At 41.8% G+C, this 22306-nt stretch overlaps 1 protein-coding gene across 2 annotated transcripts in view; it reads right to left on the bottom strand.

Moving 5' to 3' along the window:
- Nucleotides 1-15687, bottom strand: part of trim36 (tripartite motif containing 36) — a 34571-nt gene extending 18884 nt beyond the window's left edge. For both annotated transcript variants that reach the window (XM_072433257.1, XM_072433258.1), the window contains exons 1-2: nt 15619-15687; nt 3889-4123 (exon numbers count right to left, since the gene is read on the bottom strand). In XM_072433257.1, the coding sequence (XP_072289358.1) occupies nt 3889-4123; nt 15619-15681 (298 nt within the window). In that variant the 5' untranslated portion in view covers nt 15682-15687. The remainder of the gene's footprint in view (nt 1-3888; nt 4124-15618) is intronic.
- Between the last annotated feature and the right edge of the window lie 6619 nt (nt 15688-22306).

The raw sequence follows: 22306 nt of genomic DNA on the forward strand, positions 1-22306 counted from the left end.
TAGCCCTCTTCATAGACACTCCCAGCATGCCCGGCTAAACAACATACCACCTTTAATGTATGGTCTGTTTTAGCTCATTTCCTCTGGATTTACTATGTTTGTTTCACCGCAAAGAAGTGGACAAGCGTACAAATGAGTCTGTCGCTGTAATGGCACGGGGCCCAGGGCATTCACTCTTCTTTATCTTTTCTTTTTTCCCCTGAACTGAACCAAAACAGAAACATGGAAAGGCTAGAAATACTGCTGCAGAACTTTTACAATTGTGTAGTCACTGATCCTATATTTTGCAAACAGACTTCTTAAATTGAGCTTTTAGCCAAGGTATAATATTGCTTTATCAAAAACTTACCCGTTAGAGGAATCCTGCGATGCACCTTTTAAAGCTGCATTACTCAACTTCTTTCTTCTCTAATTATTAAACATTTTATCCATCATTAGAACGACACAGCGTTGAAGCTGTAGTTGGGTGGTGGTTTAGGAAGTTTTACTCATCAATTTGGGCCTTTTAAACCATTTTCGGGGCAGGTACAGACTGGTGCGATTGTTGGAAAGGAGAAAAAAAAAAAAAGATTTCTGTAGAATGAATGAGAAAAGCCCCAAACACCGTTAATCTGTGAGAAAAATTGGACTTTGTGCTAAACGATGGACAACTGACCGACGATTTCGCGCAAGTCACTGAACAGAGAACCATCTTCGCATGAACCAGCCGTGTGCTGAAGTGTTTGAGAGCGAAAGCCTAGGAACTAGTTTAGACAGATTTAAAATACCTACTCACTCCTTCGCACCTCAGCTCATTAATGCAATAAATTGGCAATCCAGAAGTGCTCCTTTGCGTTTTAGAAGTTCAATTGCGTCATCAGTTTGCGACATTGGCTACTACTTTTTGCTAGACTTCCCGGCGTGTCAGCGGCTGGACTTCTCACAACATTCCCCCGAAATCAGTTTAAAAAGCCAGAATCATTGAGTAAAACTTCCTGGACACCGCCCAACTACAGCTTCCCTTCAGCTCAGTGTCGTTCTAATGACTTAAAATTCCTTAATAGTAGCTTACAGGTGCTCTTTACCCCCCTTACAAGAGTACAACACAAGCACGTGACGCTTGCTAATCCGATAAAGAGCGAGAGCGGCTAATTCCACGTCGCAAATCTGCTCGTTAGCGCCACTGTGCAATTACGCGGGAAGTTGATGCCTCGAGCCCATTAGAAACAGACTGCGAAAACGATTATGGCTACAGCGCTCGTCAACGTGGCTTTTCATTAGCAGATATAAATCGCAGCTGTCGGTCGTTCTTTTTACGATTCACGCATTTGACGCGTCGAGAACAATGACGCGATGACGGACGATGTCATTCCGACGCGCTGCCGCTTTGTTCGCTCGCGTTTATCTAGAGCCAGGAGAGCGCGGAGTGCTGAAGGATTGAGGGGAAAATACCGAACGCTTTTGGCAAGTATTGAGACGATGCGGTTTCTCAGGGTGTTGGTCGAGGTGGTTGGGAAGCAGGAGCAGTACTCGTTGACACTTGCTTCTGTATTTTTATTCACAGAAACGGCATCGATGCAACAGACAAGCCGACATTTGCCTGGAAGCTCCTCTGCGCTCGGATCTGGAGTCGCCCCGATCCTCGTCTTACATCAGTCGTTATAGTTAGCGCCCTTTGACCTCTCCCAATGTTGACCCCAGAGTCTCAGGCTACTAGTAGAAAAATAAATTCCTTCTAGATGGATACCTCAATAACATTTGCGATTTAGGTCTTAAAATTTGGATCTGCTCATGGTGTTAAAACTTGCCCAGAAGCGGTGACGTTTGAAGAAAAAGGACCACGTTTGTCGGTCTAAATTACAAGCTTTCGACGCGGAACAGGAGGTTTTGTTGTTCGCAGGAGATATGTCACCTGATGCGCCGTGTAGAAGAAGAACCGTGCTTTTGTCAAGTGTTTTTAGACGATCTATAGCGTTGGTCGGGTCGTACTTTGCCGCGCGGAGATTTGGGGGAAAACGCAAATGAACGATCGCAGCAAAATTCGCTTAGTCTACATTGATTAGGTCTAATGTGTCATACAAACGGACTTCAGACCGTTTCTTCCTGGTTATTTGCATTCATTTGTGACACGATAAACATATGAAGACGAGCAGATTTCATATATATTCTGGCTGAGATGAGCTGTGTTTTTACAAATCCTAGAAATGACCATAAAGGAGGCCCATGGACACATTATAGGTCAGATCTGAGGAGAAGCAGGTTTGGGGTTTTTTGCTCAATAAAAAAAAAAAAAAAAAACATGATTGACTGCTGGGCTGATTTTTTTCATTGCCAAACTGTTCTGAGAAAAGAAAATGCACATCTAAACTTGAAAACAATACGTCGCTTATGCAAAAAGAAAAACTTTCAAATGTATTTTCAAGGTGAACAGATGTCCTCCCACAGAGACCAACCAGTCAGTCCCTTGAAGAATGAATACAAGAAAAGGAGGGATATTATTGTCATTTTGGACAATTGTGCCTAAGGACAGAACAAAGCGCTTCCTTTAGATGCTATTTTTAAAGTTGAATAAGTGGCGTGCAGCTGCGCCCTGTGAACGCAGGACAGACAATCGGATCATATGCCTTTTATCCTCTACTCTTACTTCCTGTGATATTGACTTTCGTGGGAGTCGACGTGCTGGCTATAAACATACGATACGTGCATTTCCTGAGTTCAATTTGAAACATTAGACCCTACAAACTTATACAGAACAAAAAAAGAAGGTTAAAACGACCTGAGTAGTGTACAATTTAGATTTTAAACAAAACTTTTAGCTTGAAAAATGTTGGATCTTAACAAGATAAATCTGATAGTTGGGTAAAATAAAAAATAAAAAGGTCAAGTTAGTTTAAACGCAATCTTGTTCCCTCCATAGCCGATAATTTAGCCTCAAGAGCAGCAGAATGAGAACACAATTTCATTAAAAACAAATAAAACTAAACACTGGAGGACATTAACTTTGTGCAGCGTACAAACAGACTGAACGCTTTGCTCATCAACGACGTGACAAATGCTCCAGCTGATTTAACATGAGGTGGCAACATTCTTTAGGCGGTGAAGCTGGTGCTGTCAATTAACCAAAAGAAGTCCCAACAGGTCCAACTTTGTCCTCATTTTTATTGATTCATCTCTAGTTCTTATTGATACTTTTGACAACCTAGTGTAGAAAAAGATTCAGTCATCATCTAGACTCCAGTTTTAGATTTAAAAAAAAGTCCAGATGACTATAACTGAATCGGTTTCTACAATGGAACACTCCTGGGCGAATGAGGAACTACACAGACATGTTTTGACAACCTACATTCGGCCGCACACTTGAGGGTTTTAAAATGTTCAAAATGAGCAGCGTGTCGGCTGCGTTTCACTCATGTGGAGCAGAAATAAAAGCAAAAGGAAGAAACGAGTGTAGCTTAAACCCTAAAGGCCACAGACGAGCAATGTGTTCAAATTAAAACATTAGCACAAACTGTTTGTTCCGTCTGCTCCTCTGTCTGGCTTCTCTGATTGGCTGTGGTAAAGTTCCACACAAGCAACAATTCTGAAATGTGTTGGAGCCTCACGATTTCAGGTTTCAGAGCAGCGACCAGACAAACAGAGTGGTTCTGACCTCACAAACATGAGAAGAGCCGCAACAAATAACAGCTTATGGGAGACGCGACTCAGGCCACACTTCCCCAAAGTCGTAGAGAGGCAAACGGGGCAAAAAAAAAAATCCTCTAGTGTGCAGTCGGCTTTAGGACATGTAACGTTTGAGTGAAATATGAACTGCTAAACCAATAGAAGAATCCTGTGCATTTCTGAACACGTTTGTAGAGGTCTCAACTGTGGGGAAAGTGAACATTATACAAAGTCAGGCGTTGAACTCACCCGATTTGACGAGTCGGTCCAGCCTTTCCATGGAGGGCGACGGGACCCTGGACCTGGGGCTGCCCGGCAACGAGCACTCGGACCCCGCGTCGAAGGAGTCGTCGGGGTTGAGCATGAGCAGCTCGCGGACACATTTGTGACAGACGCTGTGCTGACAGGGCAGGATGAGCGGGTGGGTGAACAGCTCCTTACAGATGGGGCAGATCAGCTCCCGCTCGATGTTCTTTATGGGCACCTGGAGGAGACAGAGCATGGCACCGTGGTAGAGAACAGGGGCATGGAGCTGGGCAGTGTGCTACAAGATCATTTTAAGTACGGGAAAGTGGACTATGGAGTGCACAAACTGTCAAAAAGCTGTCGTTTTGTTTTGAACCGAAACTTGCATTGAAATTCCCAAAATAAACCACACCCAATCATTTACGAGCACTTTTAGTACAGGATTATGGTAAATCGCAAAACAATAATGATTGTCAAGTGCTGGGAATACAAAGAACAGTACATCAGATATTGCTCAAACCCAAGTCAAGGCACACGGTGGTTTTCAAACTGCGGAACACGTACGCAGATTCCTCCGGAGATCAAATATCTGCTCAAATTAAGGGTAATTATAACCCGCATTCTGTCCTTCTTTGTGTTCTTGTTTTTAGAATGAGTAAAGCAATAACGTAGTCTCATTTTAGACCAGGTTTAGACACAATTAAGCTCTAGAACGACAGAACAAATGTATTAGACCTGGTTTGTCTCTGGTGGTACTCAAAAGGCAACATATACCACATTATTAAAGGTTTTTCTTACACAGTGGATGGTTTTGTTGTAAATAAGATGGAACAGTAAGCAGGTGGAGTTGATATTCCAACCATTTAATTTACAAATAAATAATAATAAAATCTTTCAAAAAAATAGATTGATTTTTATTTCCTCACGGTTTTTACACAAAAATCCCAAATGGCCCCTGAGTCCAGCTGGTCAGTCTTTCGCACGGTTCGGACACATTACATAAGACCAGATTAAATCCATCTAAATATATCCAAACGGTTAAATGCATCGCTCCAGCAGCTCACGTTTAAAAGCGAAAAACGTGCCAAATAATATAAACTTTAACATTAAAACTTTTGCAAATCGACGGGGGGGGGAAAAAACAAAAGCGAGCCAATTCAAATCGCACCTGTCAAGCCCCAAAATAAACAGACAATACGAGCCAAATGACGCAAACAAAAGGCAAGAACTCCTCAAACATGTCGTTGTCGTTCGGCTCTTTAATTATGCGGAGCGGCAGCTGCAGTTGCCCCAAAAACGCACGGGAACAATGACGAGACAAAACCGTCCCCGTCCTCGCATCCTCGTCTCCGACACGTTCCCGGGACTCACCGCCGCGAAGAAGCCGCTGCGCCGCCGTTCCGAGGTCATGTCGAGGCGGTGAAGACGAGCCCCGCGTCCCAAATGTGCAACTTTATCCGCTTGTTTTCTGCGCTGAGGGTGAAAACCACTTGTGAGCGCGAGAGATGCGTGCGCCAATTTAAACACTGAGAGAGAGAGAGCAGCGTGCGTGCGCCGGGCGCCAGATCCGCGCGCAGAAACAAGCAGTCAGGCCGAACAACGAGCTACGTCCTTTTTCTCTCTCTACCCCGCTTTTATTTTATTTGTATTTATGTTTACAGTATAGCGTAAAACACAGACTTTGAAGATGTACAACTACAGAAGACGTGCAGCTAATTTAAAATCCTACTCCTGACCTACAAAGCCATAAATGACAGGGCTTCATCCTCAAAGATAAACAGCTCTTCACTCTCAAAATGCTGGACTTCTGGTCAGGCCAGTTAGGAACAGAAATATAAAGCTACAGTTTCAGCTGCACTGCCCGAGGAGCAACTATGTATGGCAGCTTGAGCACTATCCTCTTCTTCTGACTACTTATTCTGTCAAACAATATTTCATATTTAATTTCACTTGCACTTTCTTCTTTTCCCACTCCCCGCCACCACCGGGGAGTGGAAGGCACATCGATGACCTTACTCCATATGAACGGTTTTTCATTTGCCTGGAAGAACTGGTTCTCCTCCTGAAGAGCTGGTTCTCCTCCTGAAGAGCTGGTTCTCCTCCTGAAGAACCGGTTCTCCTCCTGAAGAGCTGGTTCTCCTCCTGAAGAACCGGTTCTCCTCCTGAAGAACTGGTTCTCCTCCTGAAGAGCCGGTTCTCCTCCTGAAGAGCCGGTTCTCCTCCTGAAGAACCGGTTCTCCTCCTGAAGAACTGGTTCTCCTCCTGAAGAGCTGGTTCTCCTCCTGAAGAGCTGGTTCTCCTCCTGAAGAGCTGGTTCCTCCTGAAGAGCTGGTTCTCCTCCTGAAGAAATGGTTCTCCTCCTGAGTGGCTCCAGCTCCACTGTCTCTCTCGCGTCCTTCTGTCCGTCTGATGGAGTCAGATTCCTCCTTCACTGTGGAACTTCTCCTGGTTTCTACTTTTTCCCAAGGAGGTCTTTGTAGTTTTTCCTAATAGAGAAGGAGAGTCTAAGGACAGAGGACCCTGGGACATTGTTTAATCCGTTTTTCACTGTCGCCCTCAGAGGCAACTGCAGATGAACAACTACAGAAGACGTACAACTACAGTAGGTGGCGGTAAATGCACCTTTCGGCTGCTGAATCACCAAAGCAAGTTCCTATGTTTGTGAATTTTGTTCATTGACAATGGGAATAAACCCTTTTCTAATTCTGAACAACAGCAACAACAACAACAACAACAACAACAACAACAACAATGCTCATTTTGGGTCGTGGGCTGAACATAACGTTAAAAATATAATAAATAAATAGCTGTATAGAGCCTAGTAAGGGTTATATGTGGAAACTGTTGCACAAATCTGCAGCTGGTCACAGGAATTACAATTTAAAAATATACAGGTTAGCCTACACACTGCAATGAAAAAGAGTGAACGCAATAATATTTCAGATTTTTTTTCTTTTTCGCCATCTTTTTTTTTTTACATTAAAAAAACAAAAACATTAAAAAATAAAATAAACAAAAACCGAACTGGGCGAGACCAGAGACAACACAAGATAAGTAAAGCAGGAAATGAGAAAATGAGGGTGTGGCATCCAAAGAAAAGAAAGGTTAAAGCGTATTAAATCCATTCTTCTTCATATTTAGTCCAGTGATTTTTTTTTTCTTCCATTGTGTGTATTTCGGTAACGATGTCAGTCCAGTCCTTAACTATCGGAGCAGTTTATGTCATCCTTTTTTTGTGATGGTCTTTTCCCAGCTGCCAGGATTATATTTCAGATTTTACTAAACATGTTGCCTTTTTTCTCCGGTTTGACCAGTTTTGTAAAGTTTATAATGTTAATAACGGGCAGCAAATATAACATAGGTAGAAGTAATTCCACAACCATACTGAAAACCAATCAAAATCCATCTACATTACACAGTTATGATTTGACAACCAATAATACTATATAACACCTTTATTTTATTAAATTATTGTTCAAACTGTCAGAAGAGTGTGTCAGTTAAGAGTCAATTGTCTGTGTTTTCAATGGCACGTCACCTTTTGATGACATCACAGAGGGATTCCATTTTAGAACTGTAATTTTAAACTTTTATTGTTTAAAATGTCTTCACAAACTGCAACTTAACGGAAGTAAATATTTATCATCATTAAACACGTCTAATTGCAGTTTATATAGTTTGTGTAGATTTAGAGGAAGGAGTGCTGAGATGGAAAACAGAATACCTCTGCTTATGTCATCAAAAAGCGACGTTAGATTCAAAACACTGAGACATTAAGCAACTGACACATTTTTATGTCAGTTTAAACATGAATGTTATCGTGTTATCTGGAATTATCATTTGTCAAATCATAACTTTAGTTTAATTTATATGTATTTTTGCCCATGCTAACATTAACAGGTTGCTAGGTAATAGTTATGGAATGGCATCTACCTATGTCACATCTGCTGCTCCAGAATGTAACATTATAAACTTCAGCATAAATGCCAAACTGGGAAAAAATAAGAAAAATTGTAGGCAAATTTTAAAATTTTAAAACGTTCAAATATAAAATTCCTGCAAAATGTAGTTTTAATATGTTAATATGTGACATTACAACGTTAATGCCAATAGTTTTAAATTGAGCTGGAGGACACAAGATTTATATATTTGCGGTTTCACTGTCTTCTTCTTCTTCTTCTTCTTCTTCTTCTTCTTCTTCTTCTTCTTCTTCTTCTTCTTCTTCTTCTTCTTCTTCTTCTTCTTCTTCTTCTTCGGTGTTTTATGGCGGTTGTATTTCACTGTCATATTGCAGTGCTGTTGATACATCTGTTATTAATAGACATATCTACATTAAACTAAAATTGGCATAACGTTCAATCTCTTCTCTGTCAGTATAAATCAACTAAATTAACTTTCCCCCCTCACAATAGTCTCAGAAAATAGGTGGTTCCATTATTCAACTCCAACTTGCCAATTGAAAACACTTTAAAACATGAGGCCTAACAAATAGAGTTAAGGCTAATAATCAAACATCCACAGGTTTCCAAATAACTACAAATCTACTTCTCTGAAACAAGACAACAAAAAAACGATCAAAAAGTTGGTGAAAATGTGCAAACCTGGCAACCCGCACACTGTGCAGGCCCGCGGGGGAGGAGGGAGAGGCAGAGGGGCGGGGTTGTGTCTCCATAGCGACCACTGCCGCCTTTAAGTGCAAATGTGAGCCATAAATCTGAATAGTTGGACATTCATTTAGTGTGAAACACGCAGCAGGGTTCATGTGGCGTGAATGTGCTACAGAACAACACTAAAACCACTGGCTTTTCATTCACTCCAACAACTTCTGGAGTGGATTCTTCAGTTTGAGACGTCACAACTTTCTAGTTTGAACCAAATTAAAGTCAAAATAGTGTCTGAAGGTTTCTATATATGGAGAATATTTAGGCTAAAAATAAAGCATTGTTGAAAATCTGAAATATTTAATATTATTTTGCCATTTTGATTTAATAATGCAGCTTTCTTTGTTATAAAATATATTTTTTCCTGTGTTTTAGAGTCTGTCGTCCAGATAATTGTGATTATCAGAAAATTATGAACATTTTAGTCATCTATCATGATCTATCATTTTGATGACTTTCTATAGAATACTTTATGACTGAAACTAATTGTGAATTGGTGTGTGATCCTTCCTGACCAGTCTCTGTGGTGGTTAATCGCTCCTGCTCCTGTCCTGCTCCTGTCCTGCTCCTGTCCTGCTCCTGTCCTGCTCCTGTCCTGCTCTTGTCCTGCTCCTGCTCCTGTCCTGCTCTTGTCCTGCTCCTGTCCTGCTCCTGTCCTGCTCCTGTCCTGCTCCTGTCCTGCTCTTGTCCTGCTCCTGTCCTGCTCCTGTCCTGCTCCTGTCCTGCTCCTGTCCTGCTCCTGTCCTGCTCTTGTCCTGCTCCTGCTCCTGTCCTGCTCTTGTCCTGCTCCTGTCCTGCTCCTGTCCTGCTCCTGTCCTGCTCTTGTCCTGTTTCTGTCCTGTCCTGCTCCTGTCTTTCTCCCGCTTCTGTCCTGCTCCTGTCCTGCTCCTGTCCTGCTCCTGTCCTGCTCCTGTCCTGCTCCTGTCCTGCTCCTGTCCTGCTCCTGTCCTGCTCCTGTCCTGCTCTTGTCCTGCTCCTGCTCCTGTCCTGCTCTTGTCCTGCTCCTGTCCTGCTCCTGTCCTGCTCCTGTCCTGCTCCTGTCCTGCTCCTGTCCTGCTCTTGTCCTGCTCCTGCTCCTGTCCTGCTCTTGTCCTGCTCCTGTCCTGCTCCTGTCCTGCTCCTGTCCTGCTCTTGTCCTGTTTCTGTCCTGTCCTGCTCCTGTCTTTCTCCCGCTTCTGTCCTGCTCCTGTCCTGCTCCTGTCCTGCTCCTGTCCTGCTCTTGTGCTGCTCCTGTCTTTCTCCCGCTTCTGTCCTGCTCCTGTCCTGCTCCTGTCCTGCTCCTGTCCTGCTCCTGTCCTGCTCTTGTCCTGCTCCTGCTCCTGTCCTGCTCTTGTCCTGCTCCTGTCCTGCTCCTGTCCTGCTCCTGTCCTGCTCTTGTCCTGTTTCTGTCCTGTCCTGCTCCTGTCTTTCTCCCGCTTCTGTCCTGCTCCTGTCCTGCTCCTGTCCTGCTCCTGTCCTGCTCTTGTGCTGCTCCTGTCTTTCTCCCGCTTCTGTCCTGCTCCTGTCCTGCTCCTGTCCAGCTCCTGTCCAGCTCCTGTCCTTCTCCTTTCCTGCTCCAGCTCTTGTCCTGCTCCTTTAATGCTCCTGCTCTTGTCCTGCTCCTTTAATGCTCCTGCTCTTGTCCTGCTCCTTTAATGCTCCTGCTCTTGTCCTGCTCCTTTAATGCTCCTGCCCCTGTCTTGCTCCAGCTCTTGTCCTGCTCCTTTAATGCTCCTGCTCCTGTCCTGCTCCTGCTCTTGTCCTGCTCCTTTAATGCTCCTGCTCTTGTCCTGCTCCTTTAATGCTCCTGCCCCTGTCCTGCTCCAGCTCTTGTCCTGCTCCTTTAATGCTCCTGCTCTTGTCCTGCTCCTTTAATGCTCCTGCCCCTGTCCTGCTCCAGCTCTTGTCCTGCTCCTTTAATGCTCCTGCTCTTGTCCTGCTCCTTTAATGCTCCAGCTCTTGTCCTGCTCCTTTAATGCTCTTGCTCCTGTCCTGCTCCAGCTCTTGTCCTGCTCCTTTAATGCTCCTGCTCCTATCCTGCTCCTGCTCTTGTCCTGCTCCTGTCCTGCTCCTGCTCTTGTCCTGCTCCTTTAATGCTCCTGCTCCTGTCCTGCTCCTTTCCCACTTCTGTCTTGCTTTCTGGTACTGTATGTTGCCGCTGTTGTTGGGTAGATTTTCAGTACTAAATACATACCAATTTTTGAGTGTTGGTGTTATTCAGAAACACATTCCTAAAATCAAAGGAATACATTGCAGTATTTGATCACATAATTTGGATTCAAACTGCACAGCTTCAGAAGGAAAAATAGAAAACACCATTCTTAATTATTTTGATTATTTCATAAGAACATTATATAGGCCAAAGCTAATCCATGCAGGAATAGCAGCCGCTGCCTCCATTTGTTGTTACATTCTAGATACAGAAAGCAAATAAGTCTAATTAGAATCTCCACAAAACACCAGTAATATTATGCATTGTTTCTGCACATTCAGGCCTTTAGCTGTTTCTGAAAAGCCTTTGTTTTAAATGTGAGCAGTGCATTGTCCTAATAGTGATGTAGAGATCCTCCCACCACAGGCAGTAGATTTATGCATGCATGTGGCCTCATTTAGGATTAGGAATGTTAGAATCTGAACGCTAACCTTGATCATTCCAATGCCATGAGCGGCCTCAAAAAGAAGCTTGTGATTGCTCCTTTTTGCCTATTTTAGACTGTGGAGATGTTTTATACACGCATCCATCATCTCAGGCATTACACGCTTTAGATGCTGTGTACCATGAAGCTAGGAGATTTGAGATGAATAAAAAAAACTCTCACATTGGTTTGACATCTTTGTCTTTGCGCAGACTGAAAAACTTGTGCCTCTTCATTTATAAAGCCATGCTAGGACCGCTCCCTCAATAATATTATGACAATACTCAAAACAACCTGAGATCTCAAAGCCTCATGTCTGTCCTAGAGGAAAACTGTCTTGGGTAAAAATTATTTTAGTTTTGGTGCATCTTCTTCATCGCATGAACTAAAATCTGAAAATCTGGTCTCACTTTATTTATTTATTTATTTATCTATTTATCTATTTATCTATTTATCTATTTATCTATTTATCTCTTTATCTATTTATCTATTTATCTATTTATCCATTTATTTATGCCTTTGCTGATTTTCTACTCTTTAAATAATTATTATTAATTTATTTTCATTTTCATTTTCATTTTCATTTTCATTTTCATTTTCATTTTCATTTTCATTTTCATTTTCATTTTCATTTTCATTTTCATTTTCATTTTCATTTTTATTTTTATTTTCATTTTCATTTTTATTTTTATTTATTTTTTATATTTGTTTTAACTAAATGAGGTTCTCCTGGTTAAATAAAGGTTAAATAAATACAAATGAGACTGCCTACATGGAGTCATTGGCTTGGGGGTCAGTTTTGATTGGTTGGTTGTAGGTCATAAATCCGGGTGTCAAGATTATTCAGTTAAGTCATAATTCTGAGCAAACAGGTCAAAATATAAATTAGCAATGAAAGTAAATTAGGCCTGCATAATTTTAAAAAATGTTTGATTTTTGACAAGTATTGTGATTGTCAATAGGCTCAGAGGGCTCAATGTAAACAACCCCAGGATTATTAACATTTTGAGAGGGAGAAATATAAGAATCACATTGCAATTACGGTTGGATTGCAATAGAGTGTGCAAAGTAAGTCATGTAAAGTGCTTTTTATCTCACTGTTCATCATTCAGTACATTCGATACATCTAGTGGTCAGATATTTGAGGAAATTAAGTAAATATAGAATGATTCTGTAGTTTTCTCACAATAATCGTAAAGCTTAAATGTGACATAGATGATATCGACAGTGTCTATTGGCAAGTGTTACATGTAAAGAAGCTTTTTGTTTACAGGCACATTAACAGATAAGATGGCTCAAGAAAAGATGCAAAAATACAGTGAAAAACACAACCTGGTTGAACTGAACGTGTGAACATATTGAAATATTAAATTTGATTTGCTCCAAGTCAAACCCGGAGTTTTATATTGACCTTTACAAGCCTCTCAAAGTGATTCTAGTGCATTAGTCACTCACGCCAAAAAGGCATCTCCCCCGCCAATCACACACTGACATACTGATAAATGACAGCTCTGACTATGCTGCAATTGGGTCCTTCGACGAGACACTTTTTATGAAGAGAAGGAGTGAGTGATTCTTGGTGATCGGAGTGGAATTCAAGCTCTTTCCCTTTTTACTGTATCCTTTAAAGATGTGGCAATAAACACATCTCATACGATGTCATCACAATATTCATCTCATGGTACAATAGTATTATCATTATTGCAATATTTTGAAGCTATATCAAGCCAAGTGGATATGTTATTTTCTTTTAAAATGCTCTGACTTTTCAGCACATTACTGCATACAACGTCTTGATAAAAGTTATATCTTCACGTTGTCTGCAGAGAAATGGAGCAAAGGATCATGATCTTTTAGCTGCTGCTGTTAAACAAGAAGTTTATAATTTCATATATTGTGACAGAGACTTTTCAGAAATTGGGACCATTGCCATAAAGATGAACAATTTAAAACAAAATATATCTTTCGAATGGGAAAGTATGTTGCATAGAAGAAGACGCTGAAACCCATGAATATCCATCTATCTTCTTCCGCTTACCCGAGGCCAAGTCGTGGGGTCAGCAGTCTAAGCAGGGACTCCCAGACTTCCCTCACCCCAGACACTTCTTCCAGCTCCTCCTTCCAGCTTCTCTGGGGGGAGCCCAAAACACCTCCCCAGGTGAGCACCCAGGAGGCATCCAGAACAGATGCCCGAGCCACCTCAGCTGGCTCCTCTCAATGTGCTGCTCCTCCACTCTACTCCAAGCTCCTCCCATGTGATTGAGCTACTGACCCTATCTCTAAGGGAGCACCAAGCCACCTGGTGGAGGAACATTTCGACCGCTTGTATCCGCAATCTTGTCCTTTTGGTCATTACCCAAAGCTCATGACCATAGGTGAGGGCAGGAATGTAGATTGACCGGCTTTGCCTCTCGACTCAGCTCCTTCTTCACCACAACGGTCCGATGCAGCGACTGCATCCAACTGTCGATCTCACGCTCCATCCTTCCCTCACTTGTGAACAAGACCCTGAGATACTTGAACTCCTCCACTTGGGGCAAGGACTCCCCACCCACCTGGAGAGGGCCTGAATACGATGTCACGTATTTTTGGTTATTGTTACATCCTTAGTATCCATGTGATGCAAAATCATGTCTCGTGAGTAATGTCCCCTATAGGCAGAAATGAGCACATACACCTCATATACCGGAGCCATGTCACTGCCCACAGCTGCTCCACATACTGCAGCCCAGACTGACTTCAGCCTGCAGCAGGGACCAAGCCATTCAGGCTGCTAATTCAACTCTTCACATTCACGTTTATTTACTATTTATAGAACAAGTGCCGAGTTCTCTGCAGCTACGATGACCTGACACACAAAAGAACATGGGCAGATAACTATATGGGATATTCTCCTCTAACAGATTGCAAACGTCAAAGTGGAGGAGGAGTGATAAAGATTACACTTAAGAATGTACTTTTTTCACAGGTGTAGTTTGGATTTGAAATTGGGCGATGTACATAAAATAATGTTAATTGTTATGTTAATATAGTCGACTGATAGAGGAAAATGTGCTCTGTGAGCTGTGTGTATTCCTACCTTTTTATGCACATTCAGTTGCTGCTTTCTATGAGATATTCTTATATAAAACTGGATTAGGACCAGCAGGAACCCACTAAGGCTGTGGTCAACTAAAGACATGCCCTGACAATTGATTAATCAGCTAAAAGGGGGCGTGGCGCTGGCAAAAGCTTTAAAAAGTATTCGTATCTCGGGCAAAAACTACTACATAGACAAAGACGTATGAGTAAACAGCAGCTTCATAAGTAGAAAGACAGATTAAACTGTACAAAATCAACTCCTTTCTAAATCCTTATAACAAAATGCTTAGTTGACTAATAAAAATGTGGTAAACTAAGACTCCATTGACCAATTAATCAACTAAATGACTAAAGACGTACAGTCCTTGGACCCACACACAGAAAAGAAAAAAAGAAAGACAATTTGACACTATTAAATTATGTCACAATTTTCCATTTGTTGTAATCCAAAGCAGATATTTAAAATGGTGTTGACAGTATTGAAGGTTTATACGTTCAATGGAACAAGTTACATCATTTATTTAAGGGTCGTTTCAGTGCCAGCTGGACCAGGAATCCAGAGCTCTAGATTCATGATCATGACACAGCATGAGCGCATTTTCACTGAGAACATGCAAAGACATAGTCGTCGGTTTGATCTCCCAAAACTGAAATGGCATTGTATTCAAGTGCAGCTACGCCTTCATTTGATGGTATTCAGAATAAAATCAAAGGAATGCATTGTGGTCTTTCATCGTGGAGTTTAGGCTTCAAAACTGCACCGCATTAGAGAGAAAAACAGAAAACACTGCTCTTGTGAGGGAGCTTTTCCCCGTTTTAAGTATAATAAATGCAAAACAAATGCATTCTACTGTCGAGTTTTTACACTATAATATAATGGAACTCAAATTAAAAGCATGCTAAGTATTCATAACACAGACTGGCCCATTTATCGAGTTACATTACTAAACACATTTTACATTTGAATGCATTTAGTACTCTGTAACTAGCACGTTTTAAAGTAGCCACAATTCTACTGTTCATTATACTTAATATAAAAGAACGATGACAAATACAATGCAACCTCGTGGAAACAGTTATAACAGCAGAAATAGGCCTCCAACAGAATCAGAACCAGAAATAGGCAAATTCATTCAAAACTCAGAATACCCCACAAACCACAACAGCTCAGTCCAAAAACCATTCCGGACTCAAACGCGCCGATTGTGTGTCAGCGTTACAGTGCTATTAATAACTCCTGCATGATGTAATTCCCCGCGTGGAATGATGCACCTTTTTTGGCGTGATGTCGAGCGCGTGCCAGCGTGTCCAGGCCGCTTCCCCCGCGCGCGCTCTGACGCCCGGAGCGCCGCTGTCACACCCGCACCGCCACTCACCTCGCCCCGCTCGATCCGCTCCACGATGCTGGCGAACTCCGTCATGTCCTCCGAGTCCGACATGGCCGCAGATGGTGGCGGATTGTTATGATGATTATTATATCTAGACGCGGCAGAACGTGATGTGCGGTGAGAGACGCAGCCCGCGCGCGGTGAGAAGAGGACTGATCCCGGCTGCGGCTTTAACGCAACAGCGCGGGATTCACTGGGGAGATGACATCGCCTTCACCGTCCCCCCCTCGCTCCTGATTGGCTCGTGCGGGATGCGAGGTGCCCCGTTTTCAGTTCGGTTGGCATCATCATCATCATCATCCTCCAGGAGGCAAAACCACGCCCACGCCTCCTCAGCACCCGCGCCTGGCCTGAGCCTCCCGCGTCCGCGCCGCGCCGCCTTTTACGCACCCGACGCGTCCGCGCACATGAGGCTCTTCCACACACGTCATCTGTCACCCCCCCCCCCCGCCACATACACTCATCTCTGTCTCAAAGATTAACGGTGGCACGTGGGGGGGGGGGCCGCGTTTGGGATGTTTACGCGCCGCGGCTCTGTAGACACTCCCGTGCGTAAAAGGCTGTGACCATTCGACCCCAAATATCAAACTGCAGCCGTTTTCTTCTTCTTTTTTTATTTTTTATTTTATTATTTATTTTTTATTGGGGGAGAGAGCTCTTGTTGTTTCCAAGGTAACCGCGCAGTAGTAGTCACGTTCACGGATTGCATAGAGTGGGTTTGCTGTTGCTGAGCCAGATTACGCCAGATTAAGTTGTTGCTTTGTTGTTTTCTCTGGCATTTGCGCTCGCGCCGCGTCACCAGATGGCCTCGTGGCAACGCGGGGACGTGACCCGCCCCGTTGAGGACGTGGAGAGTGGAGTGACACGAGTCAAACGATCTGCTTCATGATTAAATGTGTTCAAATGTGTTGCGTGATCTGACAAAACCACACATTTTGACAGTCATTTATGAATAATATTTGTCTTTAGAATGGACATGGCTGGTCAGGCATGTTTTTTTATGGATATGTTTCTTTGTTTTTTGCAGCTATTCTTATTTCTATTCACTCTTCACAGATGGTGGTGCTTCTTCTGCATCAACAGGTGAAGTGGGAGAAATGTGTTGCCAATGGAAACTAGTATGAACCTCCTTTTCACTCTATAATATGACCATGGAGTTTTGAAGCGTGTCCTGTTTAATTAGCCTTTTTGCACAATTAACGAAGACACAAAAAACAAACAAAAAGGAAAATACTCAATACAATACGCACAATACTGCCCCTGATATTATTCAACCCGTATCTTAAAAACACACAAACAAAAACATTCCTGATGCACTTTGCTGGGTGATTAATCAAATAATAATCAAGATTCAGTCATGTCTATTGTCAATAATGTCGGGTGGTTTCAATTTAGAGGTTTACAGCCAATTACAGCAGCGTTTGTGAAGATCCAACTGTTTTTTGTGTTAAATAGCAAGCGTCTGTGTTGTTTATGAAATCAGTATGGAAGGTTTTATTTTTTAGATTAATTTAATTGAAAATCGATGAATTTTTTTTTGTTTAAATCAATCAATAAAACAAGAAAAAAAGAAGGGAAGTATATATAATTTCCATTCTTACAGTTCTGAAAAAGGGGAAAAATTAAAATAATAAGAAGAAGAAGCCCTGGCCTGGACCCATCCTCAGTGATACACCTGGGGTCATCGGGTGCAGGCGACCCAGCGGGGGTGTCCAGGTAACCCTACTTCACCCGCATGACTCCCCCCCCCCTCCTGACCCAGCCGCCTTGACCCAGCCGTCACCAGTCAATAAGTACAAAAATGTCTCGGACAAAAACGTTTGAAACTTGGACCAATGCAACAGTGAGGCTTTAAAATGAGTTTACACGGAGCAGGAGACATATCCCAGCATCCATGGTGGTTATGATTGTGCAGGAGCAACACAGTGTGGTCCATAAAAGGCACATTATGTTATGTAACTGAGCCACAGGAGTCGCCTCTTTACTGAATCATCAATACTCTGCATTGATTAATGTGTTGCACCAAGTGGACTAGATGAAGTAACTGAGTGAGAGAGAGCGATAAGTGCAAATCTGTAGGTTCACTCTCAGGACACATGATAATTGCTGTAAACAGTACAATGGTTGTGTTACTGTAAGAACGACATCAACAGAATACCTCTAATGTGGCCGGTTACTCTTATACATTGAAATGGGCACTTTAGTGAAACGTGATGCTATCGACAGGGAAACGTTTGCAGCAATGAGTTCCCTTGTGAGACTGGACCCTTTTTAATTTAAATATGACAGTTTAATCACATGCAGACACATGTAACGTTGCCAAATATGAAAAAAAAAAGAGCCAGGGTTTCACAGGACAGTTTTCTTCGGGTCGATGTCTGCGAATGTTGCAAAGCTGAGTTTTGAGAGATGACGGATACTTCAAACGCCCGAAAATACATATTTAACCATCACAGGAACTTACAAAGACATTTAAGAAGGTCATAATTGACACTGAACTTTAACTGAAACCTGGGTCTGCATTTACAGAGAAGAGGTTGGGAAAATCATTAGTTTTGCAATTTTATTTGTCTGCAATCAACATTTCATATCAGTGAATTATGTAAACACAAGGGTTAAATTATTCCCCAAATAAGAGCAAAAAATCAATGCAAAAACACATCTATAGCTTAACTAACCCGTTTAGTTTGTAAATCCTGTACAAGCCTCTGTCTTTCTTCTGGTCTTTTTGCAGCACAGTAGCACAGCTCTCGCTCGAGTTTGCATGTTCTCCCCGCGTCTGTTGCTCCTCCCCTTTGGGGCCAGGACGCCCCAGAAAAAAATATTCTAAATCTCAGAGAGGCTTTAAATAAAGGTCAGTAAATAAATAAATAAAATGTTTGTGAATTGTGGCCGAGGCGGTTGTAGGATTTCTCCAGCACTTCACCTGCCGATGTGGAGTGTAGTGGTGCATAGTGACAGGCGGCTTTAACCAATCACAGTCAAGTAAAACACTTGAAGAATAAATTATGTTTAGTTACTTCTTGAAGACAAAATGATGCTCTTGGGACTGTAGCGTTTTGAGTTCCAACTATTTTTGACACAAATCTTGACAAATTGCCCACTACATCTGGTCCTAGACTATGGGTAATAAAGATTACATGTTTCACTCTCAAAAGCATTAGGCTGTTTCCCAAACAAAAAGAAAACCATCTTTGGTGCTAACATTAAGGTCGATGTATTCTTTATGAAAGTGTTTCAGAGCATAATATTATAATTATGTTACACTGCACACTATTTTAATAAAATTTAAATTGAAGCTCAGTAAGATGAAACGGTTTAGAATCTGAATAGGATTATGTTCTCTAAAACACACAGTTTATCTTGTTGAAGAAATGCAAATGCCACTTTCGGTGCCAACATGAGTGTTCTCTGCTTTCTGTTTGATCGTGTGCCTGGCATATTCTCCCTTCCCCCAAAGCTTTCAATTATGTCTTAGTCACTGACCTGGCAACGTGCTGTATAATAACTACCAAGCAATGTAAACCAGAAGAAGGCTAATTTAAAGGCAGGAAAGAGGGTTCAAATGCAAACTACGAGGCTGCAAACAACATTTACTCAGCTGTGGACTAGTCAGGGACCAGGACCGAGTTCAGTCAAATCATTATTCTATTGTACATTCTTAATAAATGATTTACTCACTCTATAATATTCAATAAAGATTTGTGCAGCAAAGACAACCTCATACTTTTTAATTCAGTGTTAATATTGTGAGTCCAAGGGCCATTCATGGATTGTCCTTAAGGTGTAATCAATTAAGCACTTGTCTCCCATCTGGAAGTGTCTAAAATTTCAAAGCAGCCTTATTATAAATACATAATGAATAAACCAGTCAAATTGATTTAAAACAAGATTATTTGTCTGATTTCAAGCTATTTTACCAGCGCGTTTGCTCTCTAAACGTCAGCCCTTCAGAGACATGACAGAAAATGCCCCGTCGCATCCTCGGCGCGCTGCAGAGTGAAGCGACCATTATGCACCGTGTCTCTGTGAATTAGCGCGCCTTGTGGAAACCACTATCGACTCCACAGGGCCGTAAAGAGCTTCTCAGAAAACAATCTGACCGCGCAGCATTTTATGAGAAGTGGACCGTGCAAAGAGAGACGGGACGTTATTCATGTTGTTATTCATGTTGTTATTCATGTTGTTATTCATGTATTCAAGCCCGGGCACAAAGCAGAGTCTTTTCAATCTGTGTAAATAGTTCCTAGCGCTCATGAACCCTTTGCCACAGCGTTAATATTCGCTTTGGAGCAACTTTATTCAGACGGTGGAGTGAAAATGGCCGCCAAAACTCAGTCAAAGCACTGCGTTCACGAGCACGCCAACATTCCATTGTTAGAAAGCGCACAGCAGTCGCATTTTGACACAAAATACAACTTTTGCAAACTACTTGGGGAAACGCACGCGCTGAAAAGGGGTAATCCTGAAATGCTACAAGAGATTGAAAAGATAAGAGGAGGAATTAATGATCTGACGTCACAGGAAATAGTTCAGAAAATGTTCTTTACCAGACAAACAGAGGAGATCTGCTATTTCCAGGGCTTTTTGAGGACATCCATTTCCTACTTTATGCTGTAACGTAAAGAAGCACTGTGGTAGAAAAAGGGGAATCATCTGTTTTTGCATCATATTAATCTTAGTTTTTTTCTTTTCTGTGAAGCAATGACATTTTATGAGATAAACTGGGGACAGACCTTCTACCAAAAAACACATATTTTAAGTGACGCGTTAACGCAGATTAACGTGACAATAACAAGAGCAGCACAGGTCAATAAAGGTGTAAATTACAACGTACAAACAACTTTAAAATACTGCTTTATGTGCGTGCAAACCCTGCAGTACTTTAGACCTCTGCAGGCGTAGGCTTTTTGTATCGTTTTTCAGTCTTCTCTCAAATTAGTTTAAAATGTGCACTTAAATCGCTCAGTCTTACTTAGTTTAAGGTGACCAGACGTCCCTATTTACCCGGGACAGTCCCAGTTTTGCGCCCTGTGTCCCATGTCCTGGCAGATGTGTCCAAAACCATTGATTTGTCCCAGTTTTATTCAAGAATTGTCCCAGTTTTAACCACTTTGAGCCCTTCCAACAGTAAAGAAAGGAATATATTGTTGTTTCTTTAGACAAACTAGAGGAAAATCTGGCTTTAGAATAACCAAAACACACAAGATACACTCATTTCCACAGATAAAAGTCTCTAGGATTATACACCGACTCACAAGTGAGCCATGAAAGAGGTATGAATGAAATAAATGTACTTAATTACCTGCGTTTTTTACTCTTTTATTATTACTTCCCATTCCAAACCGGGTGTAAAGCTTAAAGAACACGTTGCAGGATACAGAATAGCGTCAAGTCTATGTTTTTTCTCCTTCTCCCTAAGCCTGTGCATGCTATGGATTCTGTAAGTAACATCCATCCGTAGAGACTAATCCAATTTGCCCTGATCAGACTCCAGTGCAGCAGTCGTGACCTCGTAGCTCCAATGATAAAACAAATCAGAGTCAAGAACAGACGGTGTGAAGTGCCAACACAAACAAAGGCTGCTCGATCATGAACGAAAAAGAAAAAGTCTTGATTATAATTATTTGAAACCCTTCTCATCCTCAAAAGTGAACTCGTAGAGAAAGAATCATCGTATTTATTTTAAAAGCCGTTGTACATGGTTTAAATGAGCGGCTTTGCTCCAGTTAATATTGATTTTTGATTGAGATTGAGCGCCCAAATGATTAAGAACAGAATCTTACAGAGGTTGAGTCCTGTTTTAGTCCTGGGTTTGGTCCATTTAGTTTAGTGGGACTGGATTTGACCTTGCAACGAGAGTGCCACTCACAACATGAAGAGGAGGAGGAAGAGGAAGAGGAAGAAGAGAAGGAGGAGGAAGAGGAGCAGAAGTTGAGTCCTGGCGTAGAATTGCTCGGTCATGTTATAATCCTGGGTTTGGTCCATTTATTTTAGTGGGACTGGATTTGACCTTGCAACGAGAGTGCCACTCACAACAGGAATGTACCCGGTTTGAGTGGCTAAAAATCAGCATATTAATCTTGTTTTGTGTAGTTTTGCAGATGTATTGAATTAATTGGTCAAGAATGATGGCGCTGTTTAAGTAAATATTCATCGTGTGTATATATATATTCTGTCATTTATATAACAATAACGTTTTTTTGCTTTATCTGCACTGATAATATGACTTTTGCACAGGTGCTTTGGGACGTTATTGCACATCGTCTTGTGAAATACAGTAAAGGAGAACGAAATGAAATATTTAAAGCAATAAAAATCAATGAAAAACATCTTGCAAAAAATTTATTACCAGTTGAATCAGGTCCAGGATTCAGTAATTAATGTTTTTAGACTAATAACTGGACATTGTTGGCCCGAAATGTCTGAAAATGCTTGAATTTCTGCTTGTTCAGTGCCGTTCCGTTGACACAATTACATCGATCAATCAAACTGTTAGAACTGAACAGGCCGGATGGTTGTAAAGACAAATGATGTTAAAGCAAATCATTTAATATAACAAATGTAAAAAAAAAACAAAAAAAAAACACGTCGTCTCAACCGAAACAAGGCTACAGGACACTCGGATCCGCCGACGGTTTACGTTCAATAATAAATGCCTTGTATGATTTATTCA

The sequence above is a fragment of the Eucyclogobius newberryi genome, unplaced genomic scaffold (genome assembly GCF_026437365.1).
Source record: "Eucyclogobius newberryi isolate DKJ021-1_F unplaced genomic scaffold, fEucNew1.0.hap1 SCAF_6, whole genome shotgun sequence".
NCBI classification, from domain to species: Eukaryota; Metazoa; Chordata; class Actinopteri; order Gobiiformes; family Gobiidae; genus Eucyclogobius; species Eucyclogobius newberryi.